The sequence below is a fragment of the Lepisma saccharinum genome, chromosome 2, assembly GCF_977018435.1.
Source record: "Lepisma saccharinum chromosome 2, izLepSacc3.1, whole genome shotgun sequence".
Classification (NCBI taxonomy): Eukaryota; Metazoa; Arthropoda; class Insecta; order Zygentoma; family Lepismatidae; genus Lepisma; species Lepisma saccharinum.
In genome coordinates, this window is record NC_139230.1 from 53,924,158 (window position 1) to 53,940,469 (window position 16,312).

At 33.8% G+C, this 16,312-nt stretch overlaps 1 protein-coding gene across 3 annotated transcripts in view; it reads left to right on the forward strand.

Annotated features, from left to right (window-relative positions):
* Window positions 1-10,177, forward strand: part of LOC145984035 (SRSF protein kinase 3-like) — a 143,529-nt gene extending 133,352 nt beyond the window's left edge. For all 3 annotated transcript variants that reach the window (XM_083117371.1, XM_083117369.1, XM_083117370.1), the window contains exon 12: window positions 496-10,177. In XM_083117371.1, the coding sequence (XP_082973497.1) occupies window positions 496-680 (185 nt within the window). In that variant the 3' untranslated portion in view covers window positions 681-10,177. The remainder of the gene's footprint in view (window positions 1-495) is intronic.
* The last annotated feature ends 6,135 nt before the right edge of the window (window positions 10,178-16,312 follow it).

Below are 16,312 nucleotides of genomic sequence, written 5' to 3' on the forward strand. Positions count from 1 at the left end.
CAAAAGCTTGGAAGCATATCCAGAACTGATCTGGCTGATTCCAGAGAGAATATGTTAAAAATTATATTATATTGTGCTTGATGTGCCTCCACCAGGTATCAAACCTCTGCCCCTTGATTACAAGGTGACAACGTTACCACTACACCATTAGGGAGGAGGCCTTAGGAAATAATTTCAGTTTTGGATTATTTTTAACTAATTAAAAAGAAGGAAGGCATATTATTGTTGCATCTTTATAATGCTCGTAATTTCCATATCAACTTTTGCATCTGATTTGAAGGCACACCAATTCACAATTCCCATTTTTTTTCCCCCCCAGTACATAATATTTTCATTGTTTAGTCTGATTGCAGGGTAATTCCTTCATCCTCCTCTCAACTTTCGCCATAATTACTATTAACATTTTTCTATTCCATTTTATATAACATAAAATTGGATTATTTTTTTTGTACATAGATATGTTTACAATGAGGTGTTATATCTTTTTTTTTGCAGGTGAATTGAGACATATTACAAGGCTGAAACCATGGGGGTTGTTTGAGGTACTGACAGAGAAATACGAGTGGGACCGTAAAGGAGCACAAGACTTTGCAGACTTCCTTCTTCCTATGTTAGCATTTGATCCTAATGAACGTGTTACAGCGGCAGAATGTTTGAATCATCCATGGCTAAATTCGTGAGGACAAACTGGCATTAGTGAGATTACTAAATTATCAATCTGTACAGAAGATTTTGGCTTGAGAGTCTTATTGGGCATTTGTTTCCCTAAATTCACAAGAAAGTTGAAGATAATTAGTAAAGGATCTTTTGTTTTTGGAACCAAATGATTCCTCAGCAGCAATTGATCACATGAAACATTATGTTGTAGTTGCATTAGTTAAGTCTAGTGATGAAAGGAAAATAAGCTACATCCTTGGGCTCCAAGTTTTGCTGTTGAATGATGGTGACATGGGACATATCTAGATGTCAAGATTAGTTGGTAATGAAAACACGAAGTCAGCTTTTCTTCACTAGGTACTGAAATAATATTTTTGTAGAAATGTTTACTGTACTTGAGTATCAGTTGTATAGCAATATGTGAAGTTGATTGCTGTTGTATCAGATGATTATTGAAAACCCGAAAGGATACAAATATACTTGTCAGCTATCATTTTAAGTGTGAAAGAAAAGAATTCTGTAAAAATAATAAAGACAGGGTACACAAAGCTGATTTTTATTTGAATATGTTCGTAGCACAGTTTATTCCCATAATAAGTTGGATTTAGAATGTTGACTTGATCTTGTTTTACATGACCCTAGCTGTCTTACCAAATGATGTAAAAGTGTGTATCTAGTTGTTGCAAGGAGCCTCACCTATTATATGATTTGTTATTGATATGTCCTTTGTATGTCTCATAGAACAAATATTTATTATCATTCCTTAAAAAGCACACAACATGTACACTTGTAGAAAACATAGATTTTATATGTAGGTTCTCCCAAGTTATGATTTCGGATTTGGTTTGATATTTTGTGATTGGGGGTAGAAACATGAAAAGTTTGTTGCAGAGGTTGTTTTCCTTCCCTTTTTTATTCAGGTAGGCTTATTCTCAGTTTTAATGAATAAGTGCTCGAGTGTACCCATGTTCCACATAGTTTCATGAATGTCATTATTTTGTGCGGTATGTGATGTTGTTCAATTTAGTACATAAGATGATTAGGTTGTACTGTGCATATTTAAAACTTTCTTCTCAGTAGAATCCATTCACTGAAGAGGGACAAAGACCTCACAGGTAATTAAATCAGAGTCATGTTGCAAACTAGTTCATGTTTGTGTAATATTTATAATTAAATTACATCAGAATTTAAGTTTTTATCATTTAATGATGATCCTGTATTTTAAAAAAGTAAGTTTGCATTATCAAAATGGGATAGTCACTCTGACTAAATATTGAATAATTTTAAGGATCTTTTATTATTGTACGTGCATGTAACAACCAACATTCTCTGGAGAGGCTGTCGTGCTTTTAACTTCTTCAAATATTATTTTAGAGATTTAATGTAAACTTTTCAGAAAGTGCATTTGATTTTTCACCATTCTGTCAAAAATATTTAACACGAATTTGATTTTTAACCAAATGTTTGTGTATGTGTATGTAATTAAGTATACCATATTGATTTAATTATTTTTTTTCCATTATAGGAATACAGTTCATAGGCATGTGACATGTTATGTTTTTCTTCCTGTTCAGTTTGTGATATGATTAGGCAAGTAGTACTGGACAAAAAATACTTAACACAGACAGTGCATCATAACGATATATTTAGTTGCTCAAAATGATTTATAATAAAGGTTTGTCAGCCTTGTAATACAATATATGCTGGTTGTATGCATGTACAGTTTCTTATCATTAATACCACCATGCAAGAGATCTGTCTTGGTATTTCACATAGCATAATGTACTGCTAGGTTAACAATGACCAGAAGGGAGGAAATGGAAAGTAGTAACATCTGTTACAGGTACAACCACAGCATTTGCATGGGCTATTTGAAGAAATTTTGGGTAAAAAATTCAGTTATGCCTGGAATTTCCTTCAATGTTGATGAGGGTTTTAAAACCTACATTGAAACCTCAATGACAAAATGAGCCAAATCATTGTGTGATTAATGACACAACAACAAAAATAATTTAAAGAATGATGTGGCCACAGAGAAAGAAATTGGGCAACACAAGCAACACAAACGATGATAACAGCATATAAGACCGAAAGCAACTTTCTATCTGCTTATACAAAAACACACCTCTCAGAGAAGCTTGAAGGATTAGATCATGTGAGACATGATCCTGTATCACACTTGTCTATCTTAGATCTCCATGTGCCACAAAACAGATAGATATATGTGTAGGTTCTGGAAAACATTTTTCCTTTCATAATCATGATTATGATTACACCATTTTATTTACATCAGATCATATTTTGAAAGTACAGTAGAGCGTCGATTATCCGAAGTAATTGGGGGACATGGGTGTTCGGAAAACTGGTTTGTTCGGATAATCGAACTGTACATGTTTATTTGCCAAAAAGAAGTACTGTACAGTAAATTTATTCATAAAAACAGGCATCTCTTTAAGTATGTATTACAAAGTAACGTACAAAGGCAAATTTAGTAGGAATATATAGTATGTGGTACAGTTTATTAAACAAAAATATGTACATATTACATACGCATTTTGCATGAACAACACACACAGTACACTAAATTAACGTTTAAAAAAATCCTTTATTTTGGTCTGTCTAAGCAAGCCTACACGCTTACGAGCATCTAAGTCACGTACTTTTTTCATTACAGATATCTGAAAGTGAGCGAGTACACAGTTCGGTTAAGCGGTCGTTCGGTTGACCGACGTTCGGATAATCGACGCTCTACTGTATAATAGAATATGTGCATGTTGTCATTTGAATGAAATAGAATACCGTATTTACTCATGTATAATGCGCACTTTTTCCCAAAATGTTTGCCCCCAAAAAATGTGGTGCGTATTATGCACGGAATAAAATTTTCATGTTTTCATGTTTACGGAACTCTATCGTGTTATATATCGTTGTAAAGCTTGAATTCTGTAGTTTCTGAATATGGCAACAGTATTCCATTCAAGATGGTGACACTAATGTGCAATGCAGTTGAAATAAGCTCATCACAAAATGAAGTAATGGTCTGAATTTTGTGGTACTTTAGATGAAAGAAAAGGAGAAAGAAAATAATAATAAAATGTATTACTGGAAAAATAATATGACATATATGAAGTGTGTAAATGCCTTAATAAAAGAAATCTTGTTCTGCTAACTGCTACTTTGAGGGTCCTGAATGGGCCTCTTATAAATGTTACATTAGTCATGTAAACAATATATATTTTGAAGTGTTTTTTTTTTTTAGAAAAGTAAAGAGAAAATGAGCAAAACCATGCATAAAAGTTCAAAGGCCATTTTCCATGATTTTTCACTTTGTAATGTAATGTTCTGCAACACAAGAAAAGCAGTGCTGTTCTGGCAGAATTCGAGTATGCACCTCCCATCACATGGAAAATAACTTCCTGAGCACTGCAAATCCATAATGTAATTTTGATCTCCTTTTCTACTATTACAGAATAAATATAATTGTTAAAGAGTGAAAGCTTTGGGATGCTAAACACAGTGGATAGAGAGAGGGAGGTGGCTTGGGTTGGTGACTTGCTGTTTACACAACAGGATATTCTCCTCTTGGTCCACATAGCAACAGGTGACTCATTGAATAGATATGATGTCACTAGCTCTTGATTGGCATAGCGACAGCTTTATGACCTACAACTAAGACAGCCATTTCTTGAACCTGGATTATACTGCGCATTATACACGAGATAAAATTTTAGTCACTTTTCCCCATCAGAAACCAGGGTGTGCATTATACACGCGTAAATATGGTAGTTACATGCTACAGCTTCTAAGGCATGATAAGAACCAATCTTCATTAGTTTCAAGTCTTACTTCTTTTCGGATTTAGATACACCTGTTAGATATAATAATATGCAGAACAAAAGCTAGGGTTTTTTTTGGTTCCATTTCATAGTATTAGAAGTAGGTTAATCTTGACTTAATTTTGCAACATGACAAGGCAATGTCTTTGCTTTCTTTTGAATTGATGTTGAGCATATCTTTTGACACGTGACATACAAGTCATACAAAATAACTAATAGGGGTAAGCTGATACCGCTTTGCACAAACACCAGTTATGTTTGAACATTGTAACAATATCAAGTAATTCACAATTACATTAATATCAACGTGTAAGTATTCCTTGATAACTGTATCATATTTTGAAATATTCATAAGTTGACATGTAATCAATAACTAAATTAGCTGTTATTCAGTCGCAAAATCAGTTTCAACCCAATACGGGTGCAAATTTTATGAAAATTGCCATGTTTGCTTGATTTCTATGATATATAGACACTGCAAAAGTGTTGCACACCATTTTCAAGATACATGGACTCCAGAAAATTAAATGGACCCCATATTTTACATTTTTCTGCATTTTAATTTTATTTTAGAAATATATATGTATATGGGCCTCCCTGATGGTGTTGTGGTAACATTGTTGCCTTGTAATCAAGGGGTCCTGGTTTCAATACCTGGTGGAGGCACATAGCATAGTTGTTCATATCCCACTTTAAATTGTAGGTCCTGTCCCAATTACCCTTTCTGTGCATAAATTGGACTTGAAACATCAAATCAAACTGATGTATCAGTATTAGCTTAGCTCTTATAAATACTATTATACAACAACTAGAAAACTGAACAATTAAGTGTCAAAATTTTGTATAAATATTTGTTGAAACATGAGCTGTATTTGTATGTGATGTGCTTGCACTAAAAGTGCACTTGAACAGTATTATGAGAAATACCCAGCTTTTTTAATGTAGCTTGGCTTAAATTTGTTCTGAACATACTGTAATGTATGACTGAAGCAGAGACTAAAAGGGGAGAGTAAAATTCGTCCATTGGGAGATTCCTTAGCATTGTCAAGAAATAAACTATTATGATGCATTACTTTTAAATCAATGGGTAAAGGTCTCATGATCCAACCCCCAGAGTCCACAACTTCCAGCCCTTATTAACTCCTCCCTCTCCTCAGTCACATTGCCAATCAGTATCAATGATTGAGTGTTTTACTGCCAAACCTGATACATGTGTGGTAAAATTTCTATGGGAGAGAAAAGTCATCAGTGGGAATTGCATGTTGCTTGAAATTTGCGAGTGAATCTTGCGATTGTTAAAATATCCCTGTGTACTGGTACTCTGGATTTAAGAAAGTTTAAAAAAGACTATCTGTGTAGCATTTACCCTAGATGATGCACTATACGTACCATTTTCTCAGGTTGTCTCTTTGTATTTGGCCTAACCACTTCGACAATATTATATAAGCATCACAAAATTCAGGTTATTTCCCAAATATTCAGTTTGAAATTAACCAATCGATAATGTGTAAATTTTTACTGGCATCTCTTAATATTACGTATTGTATATTCCATTGCATATATTTTATTTATAAAATGTAAGCTGAATATAGCCACTGAAGTGGAAATCATAATCGTTGCTATGGAGCTGGGAACTCTGGATGGGGCACAGAATCTCGACCTTGAGCCATTGATTCTGATAAAAGGGAATATAGAATACAATTAATTTTCAGAGAAGGAATTTAAAATGACAATGCAATGCCTTTTGTGTTTTCTCCCCTTGAGCTAAGGCTCATTTAATGTGCAAATGGTACTGTACAATTAATATATTATTGGCAGTATTTGTATGTTATGGCATATTGTTTAATAAACTTTTAGCTATTTTACTTGATTCACAACAGCCATTATGTAGAGAAAGAAATTGCAACAGAGGCAAAGTTTATGGGAATTTCATATGTCAGTGAGGTGGATTACATGTGGTTTGTCTGTAATGTGCATGTGATATTTCTTTGTTACAAATGCAGGATTTCATTTATTGGTGTCAGGTAATTTGATGTGGGATACTAGCTCATCATTTTAAAGGCAATGAAAGTTTATACTTGTTAGCAAATAATAAATTTTAAAACTGCTTTCTCATAATGGACTTTGTCAGTCAGGACCATGTTCAATTTTGAAATAGTCTTTTAAAATTAACTGGAAAGCTGAAAGATGTAATTTTAATGTAGTCATTGGTATTCTTATCTGGTTTTGGGACATAAGTTCAAGCAATCATTTGCACTTTCTGGATTGTTAATTAATTAAACTTATCTATTTATGTTAACTATAATTTTTGTTACAGAATCCGCCTTTGGTGTTTCAGTGAATGGTTTTAAAGAGAAAGGTGTAAGCGTTTTTTAAGTTGCCGTTAAAAAACCACAATGTACTTGAAATGTGCTAATTCAAATTTTCTTTTCAACTCAAGCTTGCTTTGTTTCATGGTACTGTTCATATTATTAGTATGTGCCTAATTTTGTTTTTTTAAAATGAGAACAGAAAGCTAATAGCACACACACACACAAATGTTACACCCAAAAACAGCTTAATGTGGGATTTATGCACTGTAAACAATTCAACAATGAGAATAAAAGATAAAAAATAAATGTATCTATAATTTTATGGAATTCATGGTGCATATAGTTAATTATAATTAATCAGTATGAGGAGAAAATGGGAAATAATATCTGTGTATTCATATTTTGTGTCTGTGTATTGTTACAGGTATATATTAATTTTTAAAAGAACAGCACAGAAAGTAAAAGTATTATTCTCTGTAAAAGTTATGGATGGCACTTTATAACAATTACAAGGCACATTTTTCACAGCTTACACTTTTATTTCTGCTCAAGGAAAATAATGGAGCAACATAAAAGTTAGAAATCTATTCTTCTTGGTGTGTGATTTATTATATTAATTTCCTGATGCTAATGAAATTTGATACTGTGGAATATTACACAGCAATAAACGTTACGTACTCACTCCAATGCTACCATTGACACATTAAATTACAGATTATTTTGCTGGATTATTGTAGTAAGAATATTTGATTTAAATTGTTTTTGACATCATACTTCTTTTGTTACTTCATTACTTTTCTGTCAATTATCACTCATCTATATGCTTACACAGAGAAAGCATTGCAATTTCTTTGTTTGTTCCTATCTGTATTCCTGTCAAATGTAAGCCATGCCATAGTGTACCTGGTATTGTAGTTGAGTTCTCGAATATCTTGAATGCCATAATGATGCTTTTAACTTACATTTCCACAACTGGTTGAAAATTTTTGTTAATAGCTTGCTGTAAACAATGTAATGAATATTTTACATAAATTAATAAGTGTTATTATTGCTACATACTTAATATAAAGAATGCAATACATATTGGTTGTGAAACAAATGTGAAATAAGTGCTATAATCAAATGTCACATCTTGTTTGATTTTTATATTCGTTAAAAACACCAATTTTAAGTAATTTTTGAATGTGCATAATTACGGAACATAGACATGTAGAGAAAATTTTTTGATGATATTCGTACCCTTTGTAAAAAGAAACATGATGATGATGAAGAAGAAGTGCCTGAACTTAGAATGATTATGAAAGGAAAAAGGTTGCATGCAGAACTCTCTCTCTCAGATTTTTCTGATACATTATAGTATATAAACTATATTTAACATTGAGAAATCAGTCAAATTTGATTTTTGACACCAAAGCAAACCTGATACCCTGAAAGAAGAAAACAGATACATATGAAGGATGACATTTGTGATCATTTTCTTTAGTTGCAGGTTGAAATGTTAAATATGTCCATTGCTCAGGCATTTTTGTTTTTCATTTTATAACAATATTGTTGGGACAGAACTTGGATGTTAAAAAACTACTTGGTTGAACATGTTATTGAAATTTATAATCCAAATTCTTCCGGTTTAACAAAACACTGAATGTGGTTTGACTTAGCAGTTTTCTAACCAACCTTGGCTCAGCTTCAGCCTTGTAATATTTGAAAGAAAAGAATAACAGATTGCAATGCGTATGTGGTGCCAGGAACTGGTTTATAATCTTTGAGTGAATGCAGTAACCTCTTTGTAGCTAATTTAATTAGCCTTTATGGCAGTCAAACTATTAGTTTGTACATTTTAGCTCCCTTAATAATAATAATTAAATTTGCTGTAGTAAAAAACAAAAAATGCCTAGACAATGGATGAAAACTATAGATTTAAATTGTCCATGATTGTGTAACCATTGTTGTTTACTAGTAGTTTGTAAAAATTAATGAGTATGTGCACGTTAATTTTCAAATGAACATATTGTTTTTACCAGTAGCTTCATTCATTGCTTGAGACATAAAAGTTCAGATAAGTGAAATATACCATATAAGTGGTCCAAGTTCTTTACATTTTCTTTGGTAATATTACATGAACATAAGGGGAAGAAACTAATAATATCTAGATGTGTAAGTATGTATCATTAATTTACAGATGTGAAGAAAGTTGTTGCACATATTTGTGAATTAGTTGTCTCAAAAAGTATTGTGTTTATATGTTCTCACATTTTCCTCAATCATATCAAAGTACAGTTTGTAAGTGAAACAAGTGAATAGATACATATTACAAGTAAACTATAACTTCTGTACTTTTTTAAGCAAAGAATTAATTACAAGAAATAAAATAAAAGTCTTGGAGAGTTCACTTGAAATCGATATGTGAAGTCTGGAGTTCCAGCACAATGTTGCAAATTGAAATGTGTCTTCTTATTTCCTAACAGAATGATTGCCTTACAATTCTTCATGTTCAAATGTGCAACTCATGGATGTTGATAAGTAGGAGTGTCAAAAAGTAATATCCATTGCAATTTTCTTAATTGTTCAGTAGTTAATCCACATAGGTGAATATAATCTATTTCTTTTTTATCTTTTACATTTACTAAATCTGAATTGTTGAATGATTGATTGATTGGTTTGTTGTTTTAAGTCCACTCTGTAGGCAGAAAGGCTAATTGGGACTGGACCTACAGTTTAAAGTGGGATCCGAACCACTGTGCATATGCCACCACTGGGTATCGAACCCGGGACCCCTTGATTACAAGGTGACGACATTACCACTACACCATCTTGAATTGTTGGGGGAGGGGACATGGTTTATAATACACCAGCATGAAATCATCCCCAAATATTGTAAAAGTTTCGGCTACTGCTGCCTCAATTCCAAATTTAAAATGTCAGTACTACAACCATAATACAATAATTGTTCACCAGAGACTGACATTGGAAAATAGCAATTCAACTTACTTGTGTTCTCTGCACTAAATGAAGGCACAATAAATGCCACTATGATTTCCAAGGATTGTCCTCTTGTACTTATTAGATTGAATAGATATCTTTGAATGGAAGAAAAAATTCCCTACACCTCTTTAAAATCAAACTCTGATTTTGTGTGAAATACCCTTTAATTAAATATATTTGCTGCAGGCACAGTTTCAATGATTAATTATGACATTATCATCACAAAAGAAGAAGAAAAAAATGAAGAATGGTATCCTGAGTGTTTGTTACATACCACCTACCCCCCCTTCACACCCGTTTAATATTTACATATATGCAAATTTCATTCTACATTTTTCAATTTTATCTGTTATGCAAGAATAACTTCAGTATGTATCCTAAAAAAAATAATAGGCTTACTGCATTTCCAGGTAGCTTTTTGATTGCTTGTTTATATTTAGAAGTGCAAGATAAAATAAGATAAAATTCTTGAACTGAAGCTGACACATTCGTCTTCCAAAATTAGCAGTAGATGCAAGTATATAATTTATTTACCACAGTTTTCCCTTATTTCATTTACTTACTTTTCAATTATATTGGTGTCAACCACTCACGTGTCCACTAGGTTAAAATATTACAGGCATTTTCTTTCTTTACATCACAGATAAGAGAGAGATTCTGGTCATCACATACTGCAATGAACTGCTTGTAAAGTGATAGAATGTAGATATTATTTCTATCATTTCCATGAATACATTTTTACAGAATTACTAAGATGCAAATGATGAGTGTATTGCAGATTTGTAGATGGAAGACATTTGAGTGAACATTTTTATTATTAGCCTACTATTATTCTGTATTTAGTTGTGTGTACATGTAATACAACACTGAATATTATTGAACTGTTTCACATGTACATGCTTTCTTCAGGTATGTAGGTTCAAAAGGAAACAAGTTCAAGATATGTATACACATTATATCTCAACTCCTTTTTTTTTTTTTGTCAAAAATTATCTCTAATGGATATCACTAATTACTATATTCCCTGTCTTGTGTAAAACAATTGTTTCAGGAATAGTTTATGTAAATACATACATATCTTTATTTACTAGATGTAACATGTATTTATGTTGGAGGTTTGTGGTTTTGTACCCTTATGTTCAGTATGTTCCAAGTTTCATAAATTGAAAAATTTGGTATGACTGAATGAACTGAGGAATGAAATGTTTGTTGAATGAATCTTTTTGCCCTGAGTCAGACTTGGAAGTGGTCTTAATTCTATTAAAAATAGATCTGTATACCAGGAAAATAAACTGCAATTGTACACTGTACTGGGCTTTAAAATATACTATTTGATATTTATATACTGAATTTTTATTTTTGTTTTCAGTAGGATTCCAATTAATCATTCCATTACAGATGTTATGGTTCACTTTTACTACCAAAGGTATTTAATACATTTTTAATAGTTACAGCTTACCATTGAAATTGTCAAAAGTTTTTCTTAAGTTCACTTTATGCTCAGGTAGGCTAATGGGGAATGACCCTACAGTTTAAAGTTGAATTTGAATGTGCCTCCACCAGGGTTTGCCTGGGTGGGCCCAGCCCAGTTTTCCCCATGCAGGTTTTTTCAGAAAAACCCACCTTGAAAAATACCACCAAAAATCCCAGTCAAAAAGTGTTTTTTTTTTTCAGAAAATATAAATTATTGCTTTAAATACTTGTGAGGATTGATTGATTGATTGATTGATTTATTTATTTATTAGCATCCATTCAACTTTACAAAAGTTTGGTTCTACGATTGTCAATTTTTTTTTGGAAAACTTGTAAAGGGGAGCTTATAATGCTAAAAATAATGAATGTAGTGTCATAGTGGGTTTTTTCATGCTATTTTCCTCAAATCATGATAAAAATGGACTTTTAACAGAAATAAAAATAATACATATCCAAGGAACAAAAAAGAAAATGTATCAGAAATTTTTAGATAAAATGTTTGCATTGATTGATGCAGCATAGTTGTACAAAGCTTATAATTTTGAAATGTGGGAGCACTTTGGTTATCAGTCACTTCCTTATGTGAGGGAATCCATAGTGACACATCATAGTTTCAACTGTGATGATCAATTGATACAATAAATTTTTTGCATGCTTAAGCATTACGAGGGAGAATTGAGTACATTTTATTGAAATGTTGTTAATTGTGGCATAATTAAATCTGAACGTTCTTTAAATTATTTTTCTCACAATGGGTTGCTTGCCTATGCAAGATAAATGTTGTTTATGTCTGGTTAGGAGCTTGTTACATGTAAGTCTTGCACCCTCATGATTTACCACAATTTTTTTTCTTACTTTCTTTTAAGGGTATATGGGGTACTCAAGTAAATACAGTATACATGTATACTTTCATAGTTTGATCATTTTTGACATTTTCAAACCTTTGAATAGGCTATAGTTTTGAGCTTTGTGCATGAAACTTACAGGAGCATTATGTATTTGCACTATAATTTGACAATAAAATTATCAAAATGTGGTGCATGATTTACGAGGAACATGAATTAGGTTGGATGTCATCTACCATAACTGCAGTAAATTTACAATGATTTAGGTAAAATTATTTCTGCAGCTAGAAAACTTGCGAGTAAATTTGGACAATGTGTTTAAAGATGGTGGATGAAAAACTGATTTTCACTATGTTGCAGACTCTATGCTATGCTCTACACCTTTTTTTTTGTTCAAAACTGTCTAGAATACATTTTCAGAGTATAAGGAATTAAACTGAGTCATTTTAGAGATTTCATTGGTCCGCAATTTTGCAGTAAAACTTTTAAATAATATTTCATAGCTTAGGAGAGGTGTTGTGGTAAAATCACAAACATTGTATTTATGGTAACCACCATAAATGGAAAGCTTTTGAGTTGCAAGATAACTTGAAGGATTAGTCTCACATTCTATTTTCAAAAAATTGGTCATGTTTAAAGATAGTAGACGACAGACTGGTTTAACATGTCTTCCAAGAGCTGTAAATTTTCGTAGATTAAGAAAACAAGTTTCAACAATGTTACGGCATCACTTGAGTTTTAAGCTTTTAATAAAAACACTAATATAGTGTGTGTTTTAGGAAGGGTGGGGATAAGTCACCAATTTTGAGACCATGATAACTGCAGTAAATTTAAGAGGTTTTTAATTGAAATGAAAAATTGATTTTTCATATGCTGAGGTAGATTCCAAATTCTGGTGACTTTCAAATACCTAAACTATATTTGTGGAGATTAAGAAAAGAAACACTTTTAAGGATTTTAGACAATAAATGTTTTAAATATAGTGCATGTTTGGGGAGCGTTGGGGGACCATTGATGGTCGCTGATGTTTTGACCATGGGAATTGCCATTTTCATAGTAGCCAGATATTTTGGAGGGTGTATAAGGTATTCCATTTGGACGAAATCAGCCAGACAATTAAATGTGGCAAAATTGTAATTTGGCATGTTAATACACAGATGCTTGAAACATCCAGAAAGATAATGGGGAAACACAACTGTGATAAACTGTGAAATAACTGTATTGAAGCATAGTACAGTGCGTTTCACAGTCGAGTCTTCCACAGAGCAGCGGCCATTACATGGAGCAGCGAGAGCCTGTCTGCCGGCAAACTGGATGCAACATCCGCATAACTCGAACCACTATGTAATGAAATAAGGTCATACACTCATACAATTACACAGACAGTTAAATTTAAAATGAGCCTTGTTACAAGAGATGTTGGAAATGATGTCCTCCAGCTTCCAAAAATTTACGGCATTTTGTAAGGAAATTTTTACTAACACGTGTCAGTTCCTCTTCCAAAATTGCTTCAATTACTCTCCTGATACTTTCTTTCAATTCTTATAATGTATGGTTTCAGGTTTAAAAGCTTGATAGCTCACCATGCAGACGTTATGCAAATGTCTGTTTCTTGTGCAAGGCACCGGAGGGATGTTTGAAAAGTGTGTACGGATCGTGCTCAAACGTCATCTAGTTTCTCCCCAGTAATCACACACTGTTTCACCCTTTGCCGCTTCTTATCAAGACCAGACCCTGTTTCCATAAATTTGATCATAAGTTCTCGAACATTGTCTCTGTGTGGAACAGGAACATCCGGGGCGCTTCAAGTATCTGATCGCTCATCTACTTCACGGCCAAATAGGCGTTGCTCGGCGAGCGCTGCTCACTTGATCACTGAGCGAACGAACCTTGCTCACCTCAGGTTGAGCCACAGAATATAGCGTATTTGTGTTTCGATCTCGTGAGGGAAAGGGAATAAGAGGAAAACTGTATGAGGATGGCGTGTTGGCGTCCAATGAGGAAATATTTATGATTAACAGCTTGCGATATAGCGTAATTACAGAGGAAGTTCAAGTAACAGAAGGTAATGTAATATTCCAGTGTTTGTAATTGTATTAAAATTAAAGTGTTGTTGATTCCAAATAATAAATATACACCGTAGTTTTGGAAAGTTGTGCGAGGTTGTGAAATTGAAAATTTTGACAGTTTTGTCCACATGAACTATCACTCAAAATAAACAGCTTTTCAAACACTGAAATCTTGTCCACTCGACGCAGCCACATTTATCACGGATTACTCAAAGGCATTGATATTTTGATCAATGAGCCGGGCCAGACAACTTCAAGTCGGCTTGAAGATCTTGCATGTTTAGCGTTTGGCGGGTGGAAGTTGACATCACGTCTTAGAGAGTGAAAGCGTCCGGCTCCGGAGCAAGTTAAGGAAAAGTTGACTTGTTTTGTCTGCACAAGATCCATGCAGATATATGCAATTTGGGATAATGTTATTGCGGTTTTTGCGGGGATGGCTATAGTTATACATGGCAATGTCTGACAACATTATTTGTACTCAAGATAAATAAATGATATTTGAAATTGTTGAAATATTGGTTTGAAGTGAGAGATGTTCATTGTTTTATATGAAGACCATGTTCACTGAATATCTCGTCTGCTTCAAAGAACGAAGAGTGTGACTTTGACACAAGATTTGAACAATACAATCTACTTTAATTAATGCTAAGTATATATCCATAATGAAATCTAACGTGGTAACATTTTTTTCTTTTTAGAACAAATATTTTGGTTGAACTCGGAATATTATGAAGCTGAATATGAAAATGAACTCAACATTAATTTTAATTACTTAAATAAAATTAATCGCATGACCAAAGATGATATACCATATTTACCCCCTTTCCGAGAATGGTAGCTCCTTTTTTCATTCTTTCCTAAATATATTTATTCTCCGTAATTTTCCCCTTTGCAGCTTGTATGCTAGTTGCATTGACTAGTTTCATCCACAGACTGCGTATGCCTTTTTGTCGTCTGGCGATTCAGCTAAAATGATCTTAAGCCGGAAGTTTGTAGTCACGTGTTTTCTCTCAGATACATCTTGCAGTTGTCTGGCTCGCCGAATGCGGCTAGTGTCAAGTAAATGATCTCTGCTCAACGAGCGAAAATCTTGCTCAGCGAATATCGCTCAGATGCTTGACATGCCCCTGGGGATTCTGCTGCCAAACGCCTTCTGACTTCCCTACAAGAATTCGTAATGACATAACTCGTATATAAAGATGCATAGTTTCAAATTATACATAGCATTATTTGGACAGTAGAAAAGCACCAGTAATAAGTAAACTAAAACGAAACAATCTAGAACACTTGTTAAGACCTTAACACTTCACAAACACGTGCAAACTGGACACCAGCCATCTGGATACTGAAGCACTCAAGCACTCAAGCACTTCGAAGTACTCAAAATTTTGTTTGTTCATAACCCCCCCCCCCCCCCCCCGCCCCCCCGACGCAATCCAGTTCCCTTTCACGTGTTCTATGGTGGAGCCGTCTTGCATCACTACTTGCGCAGAGACTTGTTTTCATTCACTTGCTCAAGAGATAGATAGATAGGGACAGGTATAAAGCAATACAAATTGAATGTTACGATACACTACTACCAGGGAAAAAATGTATTTGATAATTAAAATATATATTTTTAAACATAGCCTAAAAAAACAATAAAACCAGTTTTGCCTGGGTTTAATTGGGTTTTATCTGAAGAAAAAGAAGTAAAGTGCTCCCCTGTGCATAGCACCACGCCATGAAGGTGTATAGGGGGTGTGGGGGTAACATCCCACACTTTCTTGATCTGGTCATGAGTGGGGGTGATGTGATCAGCATCATGCCCCTGACTGCCTTTACCCCCCCAGGGTTTCCCCTAGGTACCCATGTTATTCGATGCTGGGTGGGCACCGGGGCCGCTTCCATCGTTAGAAAAGTTCCCGGATTTGAACCAGCCGGGGATCGAACCCGGGACCTTTAGCATGGTAGTCAGACGCATTACCAACTGAGCCACTGTGGCCACTTTATCTGAAAAAAAAAAAAAAAAAAAAAATTAACCCACCCAGGTTGGGTTTTTCGAAAAAACCCAGGCAAAATGCCAACCGTGGCCTCCACTGGACCCCTCAATTACAAAGTAACAGTATTACCCATATGCCATTGGGAAGCTCACCATT